At 35.1% G+C, this 23,998-nt stretch overlaps 2 protein-coding genes across 2 annotated transcripts; one reads left to right on the top strand and one right to left on the bottom strand.

Moving 5' to 3' along the window:
- Window positions 1-7,772: 7,772 nt before the first annotated feature.
- bnip1a (BCL2 interacting protein 1a) lies at window positions 7,773-9,616 on the top strand. The gene is made up of 6 exons (XM_026281186.1): window positions 7,773-7,969; window positions 8,247-8,339; window positions 8,417-8,508; window positions 8,630-8,734; window positions 8,799-8,917; window positions 9,001-9,616. The coding sequence occupies exons 1-6, from the start codon at window positions 7,886-7,888 to the stop codon at window positions 9,195-9,197; spliced, it is 690 nt and encodes a 229-aa protein (XP_026136971.1). The 5' UTR covers window positions 7,773-7,885; the 3' UTR covers window positions 9,198-9,616.
- Window positions 9,617-11,638: 2,022 nt separating this feature from the next.
- Window positions 11,639-14,305, bottom strand: nkx2.5 (NK2 homeobox 5). Its single transcript, XM_026281187.1, has 2 exons — window positions 13,804-14,305; window positions 11,639-12,718 (listed from the first exon to the last, which is right to left on the bottom strand). Exons 1-2 carry the CDS (start codon window positions 14,141-14,143, stop codon window positions 12,117-12,119), a joined length of 942 nt encoding a protein of 313 aa, XP_026136972.1. The 5' UTR covers window positions 14,144-14,305; the 3' UTR covers window positions 11,639-12,116.
- Between the last annotated feature and the right edge of the window lie 9,693 nt (window positions 14,306-23,998).

Here is a 23,998-nt window from a genome sequence, read left to right on the forward strand (position 1 = left end):
GTTCTAACGATATAAGTGGCATAAAGCTTAAGAACGGAATATCCTTTTATCGTTTTCCAGTGTGGAAAAATAAAAGTACAAGCCATGTTTCACAGGCGATAAAAGGCGACGAATGGCAAGGAAGTACTCCACCACACATGATGGTGTGTTCAAAGCATTTTCGCAAAGGTAAGTTACAATTACTCTCTGTAAATGTTATCTGTTAACTAGCATAACATGGCTAGAAAATGAGCTTAAGTTACCAATGTACTAAAGCTTAACGTTAATAACGTTAATCATCGAACTCCCGAACTGACTCAAATGATTCGTGATCCCGCTCCGAACTCCCGAACTGATTAAAATCATTCCCGCTCCGTACTCCCGAATTGACTCAAATGATTCATGCTCCGAACTCCCAAACTTACTCAAATGATTCGCGAACCCGCTACGAACTCTCGAACTGATTAAAATGATTCGTGATCCCGCTCCGAACTCACGAACTGATTCAAATGATCCGCGAAGCCTCTCCGAACTCCCGAAATGACTCAAATGCTTCGCGAACTCCCGAACTGACTCAAATGATTCGCGAACCCGCTCCGAACTCCAAAACTGACTCAAATGATTCGCGAACCCGCCCCGAACTCCAAAACTGACTAAAATGATTCGCGAACCCGCTACAAACTCCCGAACTGACTCAAATGATTCGCGAACACGCTCCGAACTCCCGAACTGATTAAAAATGATTCACGCTCCGAACTCCCGAACTGACTCAAATGATTCGCGACCATTTGGGGATCTAAAATTGTGGTTGTGTGCTGTGCTTTGACCACTATGTGTCCAAGTATTGTTGTGGAGGCTTCATGTTTAGAATTATACATCATGCTCACACCTAATATGTAAATGTTTTTTTTTTTTTCTGAAAGATTTTGTAATGTCTCTTCTCACATGTAATGTTTTTAAGCCATGTCTGTAAATAAAAAAAACACACAAATTCTGCCTCTTTTATCTGTACTAAGGAAGAATTGTGCAAAATCAGTGTTCTTTGGATGCAAACACAATTACGTAACTTATAGTAGTAACATTATATTAACAAGACTTAATACAAGTCTTCTCTGTTATATGCACAATGCTCTATTTAAAAACAATCCAAAATCTTTTGTAGATTGGTTTTTAGTGGGTATTGTCACGGACATGTTACGCGTCAGGTGAGCTCAGGTGTGTTAGTGGTCCCATCTGCAAGGTCCAATTGTATGACAAGAACAGTTTTAGTTCGATCGTCATCTGCTTGGAATAAACTGGACTTAAAAACAAGGCATATATCCAACATATGTAATTTTAAGAAGACTTTAAAACGGATTATTATTAATAGTATAAAACCAGTTAATTTGTGACCGTTAAAGGTACTGACATTATCAAATGTTGTATGTGTGTGAATGTGGATAAATGTATACATGTGGTTATGTTATAAGTAAGTTATATTTATGTATGTTATATTTGTGTATTTTAACTGTACATACGTTTCAGCACATTTATGGGCCCCAGGAAGACTAGCAACAACATTGTGGAAGCTAATGTCCATATGTGTGCATGGAGGTAAATGGTCCAGGTCTCGGTGCCGCTGCAGGGAGCACGTATGGGTCGATATTTTGGATGCCTGAGAGCTTCTCCCCATACCACTGTTTTGCGCTTGGTGTAACCGAAAAAAACTGTATTCCGTTGTTCCTATGTGTTCCATATGTGAGAGATACTGGAGCAGTTTTTAACGCAGCAGTAACTTCCAAGCATGGTAAAACAGTGCAAAACTACGAGAAACTCCTCTACTACCGAGTTAACAACACACGTGTTTCTCATCTTTGCATTAGGATTTAGTTTTAGGTGGTATGGTCCTAAAATGTTTTCTTTAGCCCGCTGCATTTTGTAGGATTATATTATTTTTTTCACACAAAAATTTTCATGCCAGAGCACTAGCCTGCTATGCCAGACCATGTTAACTGGCCAAACATACCCATAATTCTTTGCGTTCTGATGACGTTGCCGCCCAGTTGGTCACATGTGTTAGTGATCTCTATACTTCTAGTTACAGGAGCGTCTTTGCTGATGAGATGCGCATGAAAATCGTTTTTGATTTTTTTGCACAGCCCTTAAATAAAGGCTGCACTGAAATGTGCCATAGTACTATAACTAATAATAATAATAATAATAATAATATTTGGTAAATATTCCACTCTGCTGTTATTACATTATTAAGTTCATGTCTGCAGCTTTAGTACACAGTTTGCATGGTAAATTTGTTGGTTTTCCAGCATTTTTGTGAATTTGAACCCTTTTCAACAATGACTGTATGATTTTGAGATCCATCTTTTCACACTGAGGGACTAATATGTAACTTTTACAGAAGATTCAAACACTAACTGATGCTCTGGAAGGAAAACCATGCATCAAACATTTCGAATTTGAAGATCAGGCTGAAGTTAACTTATTTTGTCTTCTGGGAAACATTTAAATATCTTGCATAGGTTCTGAAAGGCAGTGGCCTACTAAATGATATTTAGGCAAAATAAGAAAAATGTAAACATCTTCTTTCTGTTCGAAAGTTTTCACCCCCCCCCCCCCGGCTCTTAATGCATAATTGTCAAAATTATTGTTGGAAAGGGTTTAAATTCACAAAGATGCTGGAAAGCCAAAGACTTTGCGGGAGCTGAAGGATTTTTCTGAAGAACAGCAGGAAGTTTAACTGTTCAGGACAGACTTGTGAACAAATATCACTAAACAAAAACACAGCTGTGGTTCATTCAGGTACAACCAGCAGCATTAAAAACTTTTGAACGGGATCATTTTTATAATTAATCTATTATTTTCTCTTGTGGACTATGATGTTAAGAGGTCAGTACTAAAAAAAGACCATGCATTTTGCATGATCCCGCTTTTTGTGTTAAAATAATTAATATTTTGCAGATTCTAAATTTAGATTTCAACTGTAAAAACAAAACTAAATTCAAAATATTTATAAATACAGTAAATAAACAATACTAAAATAACTCTACACTAGCTCTCCCTAGCAATAGCATTTTTTTGGGGGGGGGGGGGTGATGTTACATCTTGTTTTCTTTTTATGGTAAATGTAGTTTTTTCTCCATTCTTTTATGTAATCCTGGTAACAATTTTTTTTTTCATCTAGTAAAAAAGAAAAGTTTAAAAACATCCCCAGAGGAGTGATGCCATGAAAAAAAAGAATAACAGAATAAGTGTTAGAAAAGAAACTTTTTAAGTGAATATGTAAGAATAAGTGAAGTATTAGCAATAGATATTTTAAATTCTGTCATGTTTTGTGTGATTGGGTATTTATTTGTCTCAGCACTACATCATGTTTAGTACAATTATTTACACAGGGTTATTATTACACAGTGGCCACAATTTAACAAAACGTAACTAAACTAAAACCAATCATAAATAAATATACCACAAATTAATAAGCTATTTGAAGGAATTGTATTGCTAATGTTTATCTGGCGACATATGTATAATGTGGTTAACCAATAAAAACAAATTAACTAACATTTTTAAGTAATTAATCACAATTGCATGTAAATACATGTATTTATATTGTCATAATTTCACATTGGAACTCCAAATTAATGTAGAAACAACATAAAGATGGTTTATTTAAATTATGTGTTTAATGACATCTCTTTACTAGGTAGCCCGTTAAATAAGGTCAGCGTTAATTATAGCAATTCAACATTCCAGTATCAATTAAACAGGCTTTGAGTAAACAATCTTCGCAAACAATAAACTGTATATGCATAAACAGTAAATTGAAAAAAAAAAAGGAAAATGCATTAATTGCATTTTTAAAATAATTGTTTTTTTTAAAGCACCACCATTTTTGGTTCCCTAAAGAACTTTGTACCTTTCAGTGAACAGTTCTTAAAGCAATCATTTCTTTCCGAGTTTAAAGAACATTATAAACCCCCATAAAAAAAAAAAACTAAAAGATCCCACATCCCAGAACAAAATAGCTGGAGCCCAAACGGTCGTTCTAGTGGCCCGATAGGTCAGAGGTCACATGACAGAAAGATAGCAGTCGACACTGATGGCTAGCAGGTTCATAACTCAGTCAACCACACATCACAAGCCAGGTTTCTTAAAGTCCACTGGCCGATCAGGATGTAGGTAGTGTAGAGGTTTATTGAGACTGCGCCCAAAATGAAGTCAGCCACAGCCAAGCTTAAGAGGAAGTAGTTGCTCACTGTCCTCAGGAGAGGGTTGACCCGAAAAGAGATCATGACCAGGACGTTGCCTGTGATGGTGATGATCGTCCAGGTGAACCATCACATCTGTCCCATTGCTTAAACTGGAGAGATTCAGTGTGAATGAGATGCTGTTCACCATTAGCTGAAGACGGCAGGGAAGATGAGATTATCTTTGTGATTTAAAACTCCAGTGCATGCGCCGTATTGCATCTTTTAGGGGATTCCTGATGTTTGATCATTCTGCGTAGACAAAACCAGTCATTAGGGTTGATTTACAAAAAACTAAAAATCTGAATAACTTAGATTTCCATTGATGTATGGTTTGTTAGGATCAGGCAATATTTGGAAAATATGGAATCTGTGGGTGCAAAAGAACTCTAACTTAAAATAAATTACTTAAAAACATTACTTAAAATAAATATCATTAATATTTTTGTAAGCCACACTATGACTGTTTCAACATAAATCTTTTTTTTTTGTAACAAAAATTGGTGATTTCCGCAATACAGAAAAGTCAGATGGAAATCACAGACAATGTGGTCCTTTCTGTGACATCATTTCCTGTTTTATATTTCTAAACTTCACATAGGTTAGACTCGGTTGACAAGATTTAAAAAAAAAAGAATAATTTTCAAAGAATGTCTTGTGTTTATTCTTGTTTTTACATTCTGATATCATACATTTCAACCTGACATTTTTCTTATATTATGCCTCTAAAAATATCAAAATTAATTTAAATGCAGAAATTAAAAACATAATAGAAGCCCCAGTGTATTTTGTTATTAAGTATTTTATTTAATAAATTAATACCTAAAACAAAAACTGAGCATCAGATCATTAATGCTTTTTTTTATCTGAAGCCTTTATTATCAATACTTGTTTACAAAATAAAATACAGTAGCTTTTTACCTTGGTGATGACATTAATCCATCAAAATCTGATTGGAGATGATGACTGCAACAAAAAATACAGGGGAAAAAAACCCTTCATAAGAACAGTAGACTGATTAATACAAAAGTCAGGCAGAATTTGTTCAAGTTAGCCTGTTTATTGTTGGCCAGCCTGAAATAAAGTCATCATCATCCTGAAATCAACCCTTCATGTATATTTAACTGACTTTGTTACATGCCAGAGTAAATGTATTGTTATATAATCATAGATGTTTTTACAGCAGTCATCTCACTCAGTCTGTTAATGAAGTGAATAAATGTAAAAGACAGTGGCTTTAGGACTTCTAGGCTTGCTATAGTACACTATTAATATAGTTACTATCGCTTGCTTTATAAAAAGACTTTAAGTCCTTGACAAACAGCAATTTCTAGTCCACGGATACAGATCGTTTTTCTGCATGCCGAGGTTAATCCCGTTAGACAGGTTCCTCTGTATGAAAAACCATCGCTCACTAAACGAGGAACATGGAGATCAATGAAGCAAGTATGGAAAACAGCTCTAACGTCAGACCACTTTTGTCCACTTTTAATCTTATTGCAATTGATTACTATAGTCTCTTCTGAAGCCTCAATCAATTTTAGCCATTGCAAGCCTTATTGCAACAACTTTCAATAGTTAAATGTGCATTAATTGCTGAATTTTGAAAACCACATTGCGGTCTTATTTTAGTCCAACACACACTTCAGCCCAGTTCTGGAGTAAACAAATGTAAATAAGTGCCTCTAAGCATGTCTAATTATTTCAACAAAGGAATACACCATGTCAAAAAAAGGACATTATTTCTTACAAATTGTAGGATTTGTATTCTGACTACTTTTAGATTACTTTTGACCCAATTTGTTTAGCCTATAGATTTGAATGCAATTATTGATGAATAATGTGAATGCATTAAACAATATATCACTCCAGGGTTTCTGCAGAGGGTTTATGAATTATTGATCACATTAATTATTTTGTGTTTCAAAATTTAGCTGAAAGGCATGGGCTGTTTGTTAAATGGCAGTTTGCATTTAACAACTTACTCCATACAGGCTGAAAATATGCCCCAGGACTGCATGCATTGTGTATATTTAACTGAAATAACTAAACCTCTATATTAAGGGTAAAAAGGTGGCTTATCAAGCTGATAAACTGCATTTTAAAGCACTGAAGCATTGTTAAGATCAATAATAAAATAAAGTAAATAAATGAAGATAAACTTACACAGTCAAGTCAAATTTTTATGTCAAATTCATGTTTTTTCTAGTCCCTATATTCAATTCAATTCAAGTTTATTTGTATAGCGCTTTTTACAAAACAAATCGTTACAAAGCAAATTTACAGAAAATTATGTTTCTACAATATTTAGTAGTAGCTAGTAGTTTCTGCACATTTGACATAAATCACATCTTGCTTGGAATTACTATTTTCTTTCATAAACAACTTGTGAAACTGCAGTTTTCGCTTAACAGTCTATATTTCATTTATTATTTTTATTTTTTATGTATAGAATGTATAAAGAAAAGCTGACCTGCAGTAGAGATGTTGAATCCTCTCAGATCTTTAATGTGACGCAAATATTCACTCTGAAGAACAACACGTCTCACTCCCAAAACTATCAGAACCCATCTATAGTCTCATTCGGAATTGATTCAAAGGCTTGCGAACTTTTATCAAATTATTTTTCATTGTATTTGCTATATGAATCTCATACGTTAATCCGTCAATCGTTTCGATAATTAAAGTGGACTTTGTTTCCAGTGGGCAGATTTCATTATCTGTGCGGTTCATCTTCTTTGCTCAGTTGCCAACAGTAGAGGGCGCTAAATAACAAGAAATGTCGCCTCGTTCGTTACTCCTTTACCAACAGGCCAACTTCATATAGTTTCCTATCGTTTCTGACAGCAGCATAGCTGATTTTGAACTTAAATGGGTCTTGGAAACATTTTGTCATACTTTATTAATTTGTCAGTGTATTTTTTTTTTTGTATTATATTTTTATTAAATAAACATAAAAAAGATTAGAAAAAGGAAAATAGTTATTACATTTATAAATTATAATTCATTATCACTTTTTTTTTCTTAGGTTTCCCCAGAGCCATTAAATATTTTCTTGGGTTTCCCCAGAAAGTTAGCAATGAAAGAATATTGTCAGAAAAGCGGCATGGGATGTGTCAAGAAACTAAGACAAATAAAAGTAAAAATAAAAATATAATAATTAAAAAAAAAAATATATATATATATATATATATATATATATATATAGAAAATATTGACATAATTTATGTATATGTGCTGTGTATATTTATGTATATGTAAATACACACACATGCATGTATATATTTTAGAAGAGTAGGCAATGTTTATTTATTAAATATATATATTTATAAAATAAATTATTTTAATATAAAATACATATACATATTTAAAAAAAATATATAGTGTATTTATGCATACATGATAAATACAGTACACAGAACACACACATATATTATGCAAACAAAACTTTTATATTGGATGCGATTAATCGCGATTAATCGTGTGACAGCACTTAAAATAAATTAAAATAAAACAAAATAGTATATGAATGAATTATGTCGTTTAGTTTACTGTCACTAACAGTCTATGGTTAACATAAACATTCAGTCCTCAACTAAATAGGAATATCCAGACTTTTATTTTGACATCGGTAGTGAGTCATCAGTTCAGACTGCACTGCAGCGATGGCATCCTCTGCAGATGTCCACGTCCGAATATGTGAACAAGAAATCATCAAGTATGATTTAGAGATAAAAGCTCTCATTCAGGTATGACTGTTTTATTGTTCATATTGATAAAACTTAAATATTACGATTGTTGCCATATTAATGTTTTATGTGGGACAGTATTTATGTTTTTTTTAATGCTGATAAAATGAATGAATTACAAGGACCATAAAAAGTTACGAAGGCACGAATGGGATTTTAATGTTATGGTGAATCAATAATTTTACTGTTGCTAGTGCCATGTTAAATGATCATTTGAATGAGTTTTGCTAAATAATATTATTTTCCTGTAACTAGCTGATGTTTTCAAACATTGCAGGATGTCAGTGAATGCACAGGACCACAAAGTAAACTGACAGATTTCAATTTACAAGTAAAAGAAAAATTCAGCAATCTTAGACAGCGTATTCAGGTGAGAAGCAACATGTGCAAATTTGTTGCTTATTAAGCAAATTCTAAACTAAAGACTTTTTATTTTTTTTTAAACAGGATTTGGAGCAAATGGGAAAAGAACAGGACAAAGAGTCTGACAAGCTGACGCTACTCAATAAAGCAGAAGGACATCGGAAACAGATGCTTAGGTAATGATGCATCACTTGTGTTCTTCAATGCATTTTATAGAGTAATGCTCCATTTGCATTATTCAGGTGGAAAGAGGCGTGTATTTGCTCTTAAAAAAAAAGTGTTTTTTTTTTCTTACAGTAATCAGACCGCTTGGAGGAAGGCCAATCTTGCCTGTAAACTCTCCATTGATAAGCTAGAGAAGGAAGATTTGTTAAATTCAGAGGACATGTCAATAAGACACAGGTGAGTTCGAAAGCTGAAGGATGTTTTCAATGCTACTTCTGATCGCCTGAATCTGTTTGATCAGAAAGATGACTAAAGAAAGCCTCGCTCAGACCTCCAGTGGCATCACAGAGAGTCTGATGAGCATCAGCCGGATGATGGCACAGCAGGTCCAGCAGAGCGAGGAGACCATGAGCACATTAGGTGGGCATCTCACAAGCTTTCCGTTTCATCCATGTCTGCATGCTGGGAAACTCATGTTGTATTAACGGGTTTATCTCCTGTAGCGACGTCTTCCAGGACGGTGCATGAAACGAATGAAGAGTTTAAAGCCATGACAGGAACTATACAGCTGGGCAGAAAGCTGATCATTAAATACAATCGACGGGAACTTACGGACAAGCTGCTTATTTTCCTCGCTCTCGCGCTCTTCCTGGCTACAGTCTTGTACATCCTGAAGAAAAGACTTTTTCCTTTCTTTTAAATGCAGAGCAATGAGTAGCCTATGATGCATAAAGGATAAAAGAAGAGAAAGGCACCTACAAGCCGTAAAACCTTTTTGCTTTCCTTGTGAAACTGTTGATCATGAAAAATTTATATGACAAAGCGTTGACTGACGAAGCTATTAAAGCAGCAACTAATTCGTCTTATCATCTTGTAGGTGTCATAAGTTATTTTTATACCATAACATGTTAAACCTGCTAAATGCATATATATAACACTTTTTGTGCTTAACTATAAATTATGCTTCATATATTTATGATAATGATAATGTTAGGTTTAAAATGTTAGCTTGAATGCATTGTAAGTAGCTTTAGATAAGTGTCTGCTACGTAAATGCATTAGTTTAAATGTAATAATTAAGAGTACAATAAAGAGAAATTTTGTGAAGTACGGCAAAAATCTTGCAAAAGAAGTGAATTATGAATTGTAAAACGTTTTACAGTGTAAGCCGATTATTATTTCTTATGACAAATCTGGAAATCAAATATTGTTTCATGGGTTTTTAATTAGTGATGTTGCAAAAAAAAAATAAAAGATCTAAAGGAGTCTTGGAAATGAGATTGGAAAGCCTAAAAGTCAAAATAGTTTATGAAGAGTTTATTTTATTTACTCTGCTGTTCAAAAGTTATATTTTCTTATCTCTTCTGCTCGCCAAGGCTGCATTTATTTGATCAAAAATATAGTAAAAACAGTATTATAGTGAAATATTATAAATAACTGTTTTATTCTGAATATGTTCAAATGTAATTTATTATATTATGTGACGGCAAAGCTGAATTTTCAGCATCATTACTCCAGTCTAAAGTGTCACATGATCCTTCAGAAATCATTCTGATTTGCTGATCTGAAACATTGTTTATATTTTTGATGAATAGAAAGTGAAAACATAAATATCTTTACGGTCTCTTTTGAATAATTTAATGTGTCCTTACTGAATAAAAGCATCATTTACTAACTCAAAACAGTTGTGTTTTGCTCTGCATTGTTTCAATTTAATTTCTCATTTGTATTACATGCAGTTAATGATTTAAGGAGGCTTATTTTTATGAAAAGTGCATAGAAAGTCTTCACAGTTTAACGGTCAGTGTCGCTGGAGGCTGTCACATGGACACCTACAGTATGACAGGCAATTTAGAGCGAGTTAAACTCACATCCCGGGCAGTGATGAAGCAGCAGCTGTTATGCAGGGCAGGATCCTGAGTATCACAGGGGGAAAAGCTCAGAAAAGCTATGGCCATAATCAGAGCTCGGCTGATAAAGAGGCATGCGACCCTGTCTTTCCTCCGATAAGACCCGGAAAAGCTGATTATTCCATCCCTGGTCTCTTTCTCGCTCTCTGTCTCTGTCATTCTCCTTCCATTGTGGCCGGAGGACAAGGTCTGTTATTTTTAGAGATGTGCGTCCATGTTATCTGACTTGTTCTTTTCAACGCCTCTGAAGAGTGGGCCACTATTGTAACCGTGTGACCTTTCTCTGTACCTCTCAGTGGCCCCGTATTTGACTTGAAATGACAATCACTTCCACAGTAAGCTTGCTGTTGTAATATATATATTTCAGCTGAAGGTGGATGCTGGTTCAGATGTGGTGGAGAGGGGGAACTGTGTTTAGTGATATGTGTGGAGAGGCCAGAGAGATGCCCGAGGACAATCTAGTACTCATTTTAAGTGGCAGCAAATGTGGATCTCCTTTCCTCCTCCATCCAAGTCTTTGCACCCTTACCTCTCTATGTCAAGCAAATTGTGCCATTCTGCACACTAAGCAGAGCACTTTTGTGTTGTCAATCAAGTGGGAAATCAACCTCAAGAATAGCATGCATATTAAAAATGGTCTAGGTTTGAGCATACAGACAAAAGTGTTTAGTTTCACAGTAATCTCAGCTGGATGTTTTACTCCGACGACCCTTCAAATCAAATCACATGATACAGAAACATGATAAATGCTGAATTAGGCCTATATATGCAATTTGGGATTATTTCTGCATGTTTACATCGCAAAATTAGCCTCGGTTCAAGTCCTCGCTCAAACGTCTTTATTAAATATTATACTTATTTTTAATATTTTTATTTATTTTATACGAATAAGTCATAGAAAAGGATATCTCAGATTCACCTTTGCTAAAAACAGTGACCCCTAAATGTTTTAAATGGCAAAATCGTGTTTAGCAAAGGTAAAACAACAACAAAACACTTTAATGGAAAATATAGATGAAGCCGTCAATGACGGAAATATACATTTAATAATAATAATAATAATAATAGTGTTTATCAGTTTTAGGAATGTCATTTGTAAATACGAATCTATGCATATTTTTAATTCGCTTCTACGTCGAATATAAATTATTAGTATTTTTTATATAGTATACCTTAATTGTTATTCTCAAACCTAATAATAACCGCATAGGCTACATTCTTTAAAGTCCTTTATTATTTTCTCTTAAAAGGTTTACATATCAGAATTACACAAGCAAATGAATAACAACACCTTCATTCTCTGGATACACACACACAAATGTTTCTTAATTCATTCATTGGTTACAGTTAATTTTATGGTCTGATCATATTTATGAAAATGAGACTGGCCTTGAACAGAAAGAAAAAAACGCGGGAACTTCTTTCGAGATTAATAAAGGCCTCATAATAACTACATCTGGTGAAAATTATAAATAATCTACCTATTTCACGTGCTGTTTATCTCTCATAATTTAACTCAAGTGCAAGCAAATGATTCAGACATGTTTTTAAAGAAAACGATGATATATACTGAAAGATATTAAAGCGTAAGAAAGAATGCATGTGACAGAGCAAAGCCATCCCGCATTCTGTCTACTCAAATAGGCTGTTATGAAAACAATTATGAAAATGAATATAAATGTCCATGCATGCAACTAAAGTTCTTTGTTTCACCAGGCTCGGATGCCGTGTAGAGAGGGAACCCCGCTGCTGGACTGAAACGGAGCCTGCACGTTATTTAGATCCCCAACTCCAAAGTTGATGTAGTTGTTGTTGGACTGTGAGGGCTGGATGGAGGACATGCTCGCTGGGTAGTTGCATGAGTAGTTCGTGTTGCCCGGACTCGGGAAATTACTAAACGCAGGGTAGCTGTTGTAGGTGAAGTGATTGATCCCCACGTTGTAAGATGTGTTGTATGTGGAAGCGTCGCCCAGGCACGGCTTTCCATCCCGAACCAGAACCGGCACCGAGATGCGCCTCGGAGGCGCGATGCCCACCATCTCCAGGGTCTGGTCCTGACGCTGCCTCTTGCACTTATAGCGTCGGTTCTGGAACCAGATCTTGACCTGTGTGGAGGTGAGTTTGAGCACGCTGGCTAGATGATCTCTCTCAGGTGCAGAGAGGTATTTCTGCTGTTTGAAGCGCCTCTCCAGCTCATACACCTGCGCTTGAGAGAACAGAACCCGAGGCTTCCTCCTTTTCCTCTGTTTGGGTCGATCCGCTTCATCCAGCTTCACATCTTCACTTGGATCTTCCTGAGAGCAGCTGATGTCTGAAAATTGATTATTCATTTCATTAATGGCACATTCATTAATTGTCATGATATTAACACTTGGGCCTGTTTGTATCCATTCATTCCATTTAGAAATGTCTACCTTTTTTAAATTCAAACACTCTAAAAAATGCTGTGTTGTTTCAACTCAACTTTGGGTCAAATTTGTACTAACGCAACTTTTGGGTTAAAAAGTTAATGTAAAAATGTAACACAATGGTTGGGTTATTCTACTGTAGGCTATAGAGTGCTGGACTTGTGACTAATACGATTTCGTTGCAGGTTGTAACCTCTTGGATTTAACTTTAACATTTTAAAACATAATATACATTTTTTTAATAACGTAAATTTTAAACATTTTACATTTTAGTGAGTTTCATTTCATGCACTGGTGCCGTTTTATCCTAAAGGCTACGTTCTTAAAAATAAAGGTTCCAAATGGCGTTTTTCAAAAAATTTAAATTCCCTAAAGAACGTTTTTGAACAGCTCCTAAAAGAACCAGTTTGAAACCAAGTTTGAGGCACATTTTATTCCGAATATGATCGGTGGATGTTAAACTTTCTGTATAGATCCTAAGATATAAAAAAACTATGATGATTTTAAATAAAATGATATTTTATAATATATACAAACACTGTTTTTATAGTGCAGACAGTGATTTTTATTCATGAACTTTTTATTTTCCTACTAAAAACCGGAATAAAAATAGCAAAGAATTACAATTATTGTAGTCTAATTAGTGTTATAATCAATCTAGACACACTGAAAAAAATGAATCATTGAATTAATGAAGTGGTTGCAATCATGCTTTATTTAACACGCTATATTTAAATAAACGAATTTAGTTGATTAACTTTCAGCAAAATTTGTTTATTTAAATGTAGATAATTTTTTTAACCACTTACCATAAAAAAGTAGTAAATTCAATGATTCGTTTTTTTCAGTGCACGTGCGCGTATTTAAAAAAAAAAATATTTTAATGTAACTCAAAATTAGTAGTCGTGCATTTTTAGCAGAGTTTTTAAATAATCATGAAACGGCATCTTTACTTTCCAATAAATGTCCGACTCTTGTGAACGCTCACCTTTTTTCTCTTTGTCTTCAAACGTGTCGTCTGTCTTTGCGTCTTTAACGTAGTCCATTTCTAGGAAACTCTTCCCATAAAAGGCAGCGTTACCGAAGTTCAGAGAGCTGTTTTTGGTGCCTTTGTCGTCCTGAAGGTCTTCGCTGAAGAGAGAGGCTCCGGATGGCATGTCCATGAACTGCTCTTGTTTGAAAGTGGACAGCATGCAGGATGAGCTCGGAATAAGGGCACTGTCCAGCCGCTGAGACATGTCCAGAGACACCAAGTCCTCCTGATTCTGCTCCAGGTTCAGTATGTCCCGCACTGAGAAAGGAGTGGAAGTCATCTGGCTGGAGAACATTGCCGTGGAATGATGGTCCTCTTGGGCGACCCGGCTGGCATTTATCAGGGGAGCCTGTTCGTTTAAAGAATAGTGTGAAACCTTTGTGTTTAGAGGTAGCCTATGAACCCAAGTTTATGTTTCTAATAGAGCCCTCATAACACACTTTTGGGGTGTAAGGAGTGACTGCATGCTGTAATGAGGCAGGGGGCGGGGCTCAACATTTCAGAGCTTATCATTGGACAAATGACGTATAATATTAAAATGACTCGTGAGAGTTCCATACAAGTCCATGCATAAGATATAATATCCTCCAATTATAGCAACTTTACTAACACCTACAAACATTGCTGTTATCCATATCCATTTTTTTTAACGTTCGTTTGGTGTTGCCTGTTGTTAGTTGCAATGCTATTCAAGTCAACGCTTTTATCAAGTCAGTCAGCTCTGAGAGAGATGGATTTCTGAGCTATACCTTCGAGGCTGCAAATGTCCCCTTAGGGTAGATCTGGTACTGTGCGCAAAATGCGCATGCACTCGGTTTGATTGTTTTCTTCTTAATTGCTTAATCCAGAGGAAACCAAGGACCAGAGAAGAGTTTTCTCCAAGGGATCAGACATTGGCATTGCTGGAACCTGAAACCTGCAATGACAAACCCAACTGTCTACCACTGAAAGATTCTGGTGCCACTGGGTTTGTTATCAAGACGTGATAACAGATGACAACAAACCAGAAACCCACCCACGCCGAACAGCCGCAGCAGAAGAGCAACACATGGCGATTCATATGAAATATAGACCGGTGTGGAGGAAATTATATAATACAAGAACACATGTAGCCTAAAGATTAGACTCAAGACATCTGCGACTGATAGTTTGGTAACACACTATACCATTATAGATACCAGTTTGGACATTATATATATATATATATATATATATATATATATATATATATATATGAATATTTTTAAAGTATATATATATATATATATATATATATATATATATATATATAATTTAATAATATTATATATAATATAAGTTTGTTTTAGATCATATATTTAGCTTGCATTTCTTTAAACAATGCATTTAGACAACAGACAATAAAGTAGACAATTTTAGACTATCGTTATAGTTTCTTTATTTTCACATTTATGTGAATCAGTTCTAATCAAAAGTGCTTATTTCAATTTTTTATTCATCTGTATCTATTGTAGTTTTTTATTTAACCAAATAGGCTCGTTTTGGGCTTTTGTGATCCGTTATAATCAGCCTTTATTACTGTAATACATTTTGAGTGATTCATAACCTAATAATAACAATAATAAACTAACTACAAGCTGAAAGACTGCTTAAATCAATTGCATATTAAGTAGTTCCTATCTGTTAAAAATGTAATTACGCTGCAACACGGACACCTTTATTTTTATTTTATCTTTTTATTTTTTTGGCAGCAGTATTGGACAGTGTTGCCGTTCCTCTGGATATTAGTCATAGTTAGTTTTTTTGTGCAGAGGAGACAGACAGTATTATCGTTTATTTGATCTCTGACGGTTAATGCTGCAGAGTAAATGGTGCACAAGAGCTTCATGTTTATAGTTTTGGAGGAAAGCAGTGCGTCTGGGTCTCAGACAGGCGTTTCTGATTAATGAGCGCGAGCACTTTTCTCTATGAGCGAATCAACACTCCCTTATCCATCTGCAATAATTGGTGAAATAAAGTAAACTGATTCCGCAGCTTATGCAAACTGCTTTATATCACTATGATTTATGAAGCATCTCCTCTACCGAGCGCCATTGTGATCCTCATGACAGATGGAGCTCAAAACATGCACATGTTGTTTCTGAGAGTTCACTACGGTTTTCTGAGACAGAGCTTGCTTGGAGCTGAGTCGAATAATTCATCTCGTTTGATGCATTTCTGAAATAAATATTATGACAGACTACATGGTCGAGAGAAGAAGAGGCACAAACTCCCACAAAGCAACTGCATCTAAGTTTGTCTTTCAACAGCGCATTTGGAGCAGATAAAGAGCTGGATAACGTTCTTGAAAACTTCCTGTAGGCCGACCTGTTTAGGAAATGATGGGACAGAGGGGTGAGATGGGTGTTATCTAAATGAGTCTGTGCAGTGATGAAACCACAGACCTCTTCATCCCTGTCAATCACTCCAAATTGAGGCTCGTGCACGAGACCTGGCTTGCTGCGTGGGGATTTTTAATGGGCTTATATCTAACACGTTTTTTTTTACACTTAGCTAATTTAACACACAGGCAGCTGTTTAAACTTGCTTCAACTAAATATGACTGGTGCTAAATGTCAAGACAGTCAGCTTTTGTGCTATAGAGTTAAATATGCACATATGGTTTCTTTTGTTTTCTTGCGAAAAAAAATTTCATTATGTAAAATTTAATTTAATCGTGCAAGATTAGATATTATTGGACTATGTGTGCAATTAGATAGGCCACTTTTATAACCAATTAAGGAATTGTGTTTATCTTTATTTTAAGCTTTTCTAAATAGGCTACTTTCTTGCTTTGCTACACGATTCTATGTCTGATAAAATTGTAATGTTTTTATTTGTGTGTTTATCCAGCAATTCTGACGACATAATTAAACATGCATCGGTTAAATTACAATAAACACTGTTTTAAAATAGCTATAAGAAAGAAAAACTGAAATGTCTTCTCATATGCTGTAGTTTTTTTTGTAGTTGTAGACTAGTCGTTATTTATTATTACAATGATTTAGCCTAAATTAAACTGTAAAAAGTCTTTTAAAGAGCCATAAATTAGCCTATAATGCATTTGTGTATATTTCAACCCTAAAAGTTAATGCACATTATTAATGCATGCCTGTATCGAAAGAAATTCAAATAAAAACTACGAGGTTGAAGTTGCAAAACCAAACACTGTGAGATCAGATGTAGATGATCTCTAATAGGCCTGATGCATGAAAAACAGAAGAAAATCATTACGCTGATTTAGAGCTGTGAGTTTTGTCATCACATCATTTGTCTTGCACGTCTTGGGGAATAACAATTTTCTTTCTAAACTCATGTTCACAGCTTTGGCAGTGGATTAGTCAGACAGACAGGATCATGATTGCTCCCGATGGGAGTCAGATGACCTGCTCTCCTTTGGATGCCTCAGAATAGTTTTGACTACTCGCTCACACTGAAACATGTTCATATGCTCATATTTCAAAAAGGCTTTGTCGCTATATTAATCATAATTAAAGAGGGTTTTTGCAGCTGGTTGCTCCCGTTTGATTTCAAAGACCATCCGGCAGCTGAGTTCATGAATGCCACTGGATGTGGAGTTTATATAGTGTCTTGGACAAGTGCCTGTTTCCCAAATTTAGACTCCTTACTGTCCTGAAGTTTCTGTGAGTCTGCCTCCTGGTGGCGGATTTTAACATAGCAGCAGTCGCTGTTTCATTCATTCATTGACATCATAATAACCTCTTCACAAAAAAAAAAACATAAACACATGTCCGTCTGGCAGTTATATTGGCAGAGATATTTATAAGATAGTTTTAAACACAGAGAAGCTGAATATCCAATGCTTAAAGTGATATTTCCCCTAAAAATTAAAATGCTGTCATCATTTACTCGCACTGGTGTTTATTCCAAACCTGTATGACTTTCTTCAGTCTGCATAACAAAAATAATCTATTTTTTTTGTGTTTAGAATTAAAATAAGCTATTTTGAAGAACGTATGTGAACAAACAGTTTTCATTACAACCCACTTCTATTATAGACTAAACAGAGTTTCAGTAAGTGAATGGCTACACACACACACACACACACACACACACAGACACACACAGAATAAATAAATAAAAATAATAAATAAATAAGCAACTAACTATAATGCTACAATTAAGATTATTTTAAATGTTACCTGAATGTGTGACGTCACTGCACAGGTGAATTTCATTAAAGTACAAACACAATTAAAAACTTTTGGAAATAGTATAGATAAGCATCTTGATTTTGAACTTGTCCAATAGAAATGAAATCCAGAATCCAGAATTTAAATCCAATTGAATTAAATTTAAATTTAATTTAATAAAAAATCCAAAACATAAAAGTAAATCCGAAATTTAGTAAATCTATAAAAATAAAACTAGTAATTCAGTGAATTATATTTAATTTTAAAATCTGTTCTGACTTTTGAGACACCTGTATTAAACAATACAAACAAAATTATTTTTTAAATGCAAGTTGAAATGTTTTAGGTAAGTTTAAGTTTAGGATTACTCATTAACTCATTAAAAAAAGAACAAATGACAACCCTGTTAAGTATCCTATTTTCTTCACATTGCATTACTCCGAGTTTTTAATGTAACCTACAGATCTTGACCAAAGTTTGTTATATCTATATGCAATGGTTATAAATGACCGCTAGAGGACAGTAACGCAATGCTTTACACGACTGATCCAATGATCCAATGATCCAAGCACATAAAACAAAGAAAACATAAAAACATTATTTGCTAACCTTGCTCAGTCTCTACAGGTGTTGATATGGATTAACAGGTTTGTTTAGCTTTGCAATTACTGTGTCTATACAGCACCAGATTTATCTAGACAGATCAAGTGGACTACAGTGTATTAACAACATACCAATTGATCATCTGACAAAACTTCTTCCTGATAAAATCAGTTAACAAAGACTCAATAAAATTTTTTTGAAAGTTGAGTTGAATTAAAGCATTTAGGAATTTTACACACAGTAAAGAATGGAAGTCTAGTCATAACAACCTCATTTTCATCTGTGTCATATATATTATGGTGCCTGATCTGACTAAAGTCTATTAATCAGTCTCTGTATCATTGCACTTTTACCTGAAATGGTTTTACCTGCATATTCACTTTTATCGTGTATGCCAGCTGTAACTTTTAAGTCATCTCTGTGCCAGTGTAGGCCAAAAATCTGTCAATATTACAAAACACATTAAGTGTACTTAGATAAACATAATAATGCTAAAAATACAAGGTAATTGTGACTTATCCCACAATTCTGACCTTTCCTCTCAGGGTTGAGTGAGAGAAAATTGAAATAGCAAGTTACAAAGTCAGAATTGCATGAAAAAGTTAATTGCGAGATATAATATCCAATTCAGAGTTTATTTTTCACAATTCTAAGAAAAAATGTCAGAACAGTTGAGAGAAAGGAAGTCAGAATTAAGAAAAAAAAGGCAATTCACATGTTTTATTTTTATTCAGTGGCAGAAAAATAGACTTTCATACATTTGACAAATATATATATATATATATATATATATATATATATATATATATATATATATATATATATATTTTTTTTTTTTTTTTTTTTTTTTTTTTTTTTTTTTTCTTTTTTTTTTTTTGGAGGAAATATACAAAAATACATCTTAAAGGTCCCTTTCTTCGTGATCCCATGTTTTAAACTTTAGTTAGTATGTAATGTTGTTGTTAGAGTATAAATAATATCTGTAAAATTATAAAGCTCAAAGTTCAATGCCAAGTGAAATATTTTATTTAACCGAATTCGCCTACAAAAACGACCCGTTTGGACTACAGCCCTCTAGGTCCTGCAGTAATGACGTCATTAAAACAGTTTTATGACTAACCTCCGCCCACATGAATTCACAAAAAGGGGCGTGGCCTTGTTGCGCTCTGACGGAGAAGAAGGAAGAGCTGCGTTTGGGTTTGTCGCCATGTCGTCGAAACACTGTTATTTTCATCTCGGAGTCCAATCATCTTTATTTGGGCTTCCCAGGGACGCTGTACTTAGAGATGGTTACAATTTATGTTTAACTCGGTTCCCGAAAATTATGATCCAAATGTAAAACTATGGGCAGCACATTTTGCTGAGGACAGCGAGCTTTCTCAGTCTCAATCAGTTTAATGCCGGATTTGCACAAAGATTATTCCGGAAAGATGGAGCAGTTCCCTCTTTGTCTGTAGAAGGCGTTGTTTATGGACCACAACCGGTAAGTGTATTTTATTATTTAAGTTGGTGCGTTTAACAGTTTCTGTAACTTACTACACAAAGGGCAACGCTGTTTAGATTTGTTAACTAGATGTTAGGGCTGTGCAAAAAAATCGAATGCGATTTTCATGTACATCTTGTCAGTAAAAACGCTCCTGTGATTATAAGTACATCTCCAGCAGTTTTCAAAACAAATCCTGCCCACTTGCTTCTCAAAACTAGTCCAATCGCGTTTCCAGGAGGGCCGCGTGCGCTCATTTGCTGTCGAATCACAAGACAGGAACCGCTGGCCCAATCAGAACTCGTTACGTATTTCTGAAAGGAGGGACTTCATAGAACAAGGAAGTCATCAGCTCATTTTTATGACAGTGGTATACAGATTTGTGAATTGTGTGAAAAATACTGTTTTTGTTTTTTTTTTACACGTGAAACATGAACACGATATATAGCACACTGTAAACATAATCAAAGCTTCAAAAAAGCGCGAAAAACGGGACTTTTAATACAAAACTGACTGGCACAACATCTTAATTCACAACTAATGCGCGGTGCATAGTTTTATTATCAAATGATTGATTTTTTTAATGGAACTAGTTATGCAAAATGTCTCAGTATTGATACGTGAGAATTAAACGGCTCCGTTCCAGCCATCTCTGGAAACGGGGCTCTCTGGGAGCCCAACGATGCATTTTTGACTTCTTGACCAGATCACCCACACCTCCAGCTCAGTAAATTCATCAGCATTCAGAATGGCCACTTTGTTGTGGCGTTGGCCTGTCATATATTAGCTGCAGCGGCCCGGGCCTGAGAACCAGTTCGCCTGCTGCTCGACCACAGCCATCAGAGCCTCATAAAGCCTGTTTATAGATCTTCAGCCCCATGACAGGAGAGACCGAGCCAGAGCCAGAGTGCAGGGGAGCTTGTTTACGGTGCGGTCGTCTCATTCCACTCCGACGAGAGAGAATGAGTGTTTTTCCCACTGCAGCAGCGATGAGCCGAGTGTTTCTGCAGGAGGCTGGTGAAGGTGCAGCTCAGCCTGGCGCCAACCCCGTCCCACACGCCCTGACAGCTTTATGCTCCAGTCAAGAAGAACGCTTCTTCACATCGGCAGCGCTGGCTCCAGACGACATAGACCTGACTAACTTTTTTTCTCTTACAGAATCCAGATTCTTAGAAATTCAGGCCTGTCTGAATTGAGTTTTACTATGATTAATGTCTATGTGGACTCAGTGGGTAACGCTGAGGTGTTCCTCCTGAAGTCCACTATCATCTCCATTGTTTTGAGCAGTGTTGGGGGTAACACTTTATGAGTTTTGTAGTCAGATTGCTTTTTTTTCAAGTAACTAGTCAAGTAATGCATTGTTTTTTCACTAACGACATTTTCAAATAAGTAACTCCTGTTACTTTGTTTTCCCATTTATTGACTGACTCTGGTGTCACCATGTTGAGAGAGGTGCAGAGAATAATATTTAATAACTAATCTCACGATTTTTAATATAACTCTTACAATTCCGAGTATGGGTTACCATACTTGGCAAATGTAACGACTTACAGTATTTTCAATAATTGGTAATTGGTTGACCTAAACTGGTATTATTTAATTGTGTAATCGGTGTAATGTGTAATAAACAAAAAATAAACTGTAATAATGTCAGAAATGATGGAGGTGTCTGAATAATTTTTGTTCGACTGTTAAGTCCCTGGTTTGTCGAATGTTGCAAGATAAAATGTAGATTCAAGAAAACTGCAGGAGCTCCATCAAGCATCCAGTCATGTTCTTCACTTGACCACAGAGGTTTGGGCAACAGGTCTATAGACATTATGTCCAATGATTTTGTTTTTTGGGAAAGTGATGGTGTGGCATATGTGATATTAAGTTTATACAACAATTTGATGGCACAAGTGAGTAAATAAATAAGAAACCACAAAATATTCAGTGTATGGAAATGAATCCCAAATCTCAAGTTAACAGAAAAAAATAAATTTAGAACGTTTTACAAATAGTAACTTTAGAATCTGTTGCTTCTTTGAAATCTTATTGAATTATGTAGAGTAGAGAATTATCAGAGAGTTGTGTGTGTGATTTTCTGGATTTTGTACAGCATTCATTCTTCAGCTCAATATATTCACAATAAAACTGTTTAAATGTTCGCTGAGGAAAGCGATATCTTTGTCGTACTAGCCTTTCATCCGTTGAGGGGGATCTTCGATGAAAACACTGCTCAATGAATTTGCTGACTGAATCTTTACAAGAAGTCAAAAAGTTAAAATAACTTCTTTAGTTATAGTGATGTCCGATTCGTGAACGAATCATTCAATTTAACCGGTTCTTCTTAGTGAACCGGTTGAACCAGTTCACCAAATCGAACTGAATCGTTTGAAACAGTTCATGTCTCCAATAAGCATTAATCCACAAATTACTTAAACTGTTAACTTTTTTAATGTGACTGACACTCCCTCAGAATAAACCAATATCCCGGAGTAATTCATGAACTCATGAGAGCCAGATGACGAACGAACACGCCCACGTCTGAAGCAGTTCTCGTTCTCGAGTCAAGAACCGGTTGCATCTGGTTTCGGTTCACCAGTACACTGAACCGAAAACTGTTTCTTTCGGACATGTCCGATTTGAGAACTGATGATACTGCGCATGCATGTTATTTTTCAATTATTTTGTTAAACATTGGAAAGTGTGATGAAATAACTATATTTTATTTTGCTTATTTAATTTCTAATCTGTATATTGTAGATTATGTATAGGCCAAAGGGGTTTTCAGGGAAGTTGGACAATAATTAAGACTCTAAAGACTCTGTTAAATAGGAATAAGGGATGATTTATGAAATATCTGTACTGTATTTATAGTTTTTTTTTAATGTAAAATCATTTTCTAACTGTTGATAAATTCATTTTAATTAAGTAAATTTTTTTTATCATTTTAAAAGTTTTAAAATTGCTTGTTTTATTTTTGCTATTATTTTTCTTCATGATTATTTTACTTTATTTTATGTAAAACACTTTGAATTACCATTGTGTACGAAATGTGCTATATAAATAAACTTGCCTTGCCTTAATGATGACACATTCACAAATTGAGTTTGTAGTAAACGGAACATGAACACCAGTAGAGCAGCTGATGGTACTGAACTGCAGCACGTGCCGGTTAGAGCGATTCTCGTTCTCGAGTCAAGAACCGAGGGCTTGAATGAAGAGCAATCTGGCGAAACGTAAGTTCATTTAATAACAAATACATCGCAATGGATTATGTATAGTAAGTGAATCATGGTTTCTGCTCTATTGTCACCTAATTTATTTACTTTATATCTTCAAGACTTAAATCCTCGTATGCACATTATTGCTGTTACTGTATTTGGGTGCGTTGTTGCAAAACTTAATTGTAAAGTTTTCATGATTATGAGGTTTTTAACTGACTAAAGTTATGATTACTGATTTTATATATTTGAATGTTTGATTGACTTGACGCCATTACGTCATCGCCAATGACGTCATTACGTCGAGCGTAAAAGAACCGGTTCGCGGCAAAGACTCGAACTTCCCATCACTATAAGTTAGTTATGGTGTTTTTCAAAATAAAAGTCTTTGCCGTTGACTCATTCATTAAACAGTCGCCATCTAATGGCAGAACAATGTAACAAAAATGACCATCACTACAAAAAGGGCTGCATTTCCCAAAAGCATGGTAAGCCTAAGTTCATCACTGAACCATTTTTATCGATGGAGCTGCAATCAACTTAAGCTCATGATGCTTTTGTAAAATGCAGACCACAGCGTTTCTCATTACCAAATACTATTATTAACACATTTCTAAATACTGACTTTTATTGTGCTAAAATGCTGTGTGTGAAAAAAGAAAATCCAGAAAGACACATCTGAG

Source organism: Carassius auratus, chromosome 14 (genome assembly GCF_003368295.1).
Source record: "Carassius auratus strain Wakin chromosome 14, ASM336829v1, whole genome shotgun sequence".
In the NCBI taxonomy this organism is placed as follows: Eukaryota; Metazoa; Chordata; class Actinopteri; order Cypriniformes; family Cyprinidae; genus Carassius; species Carassius auratus.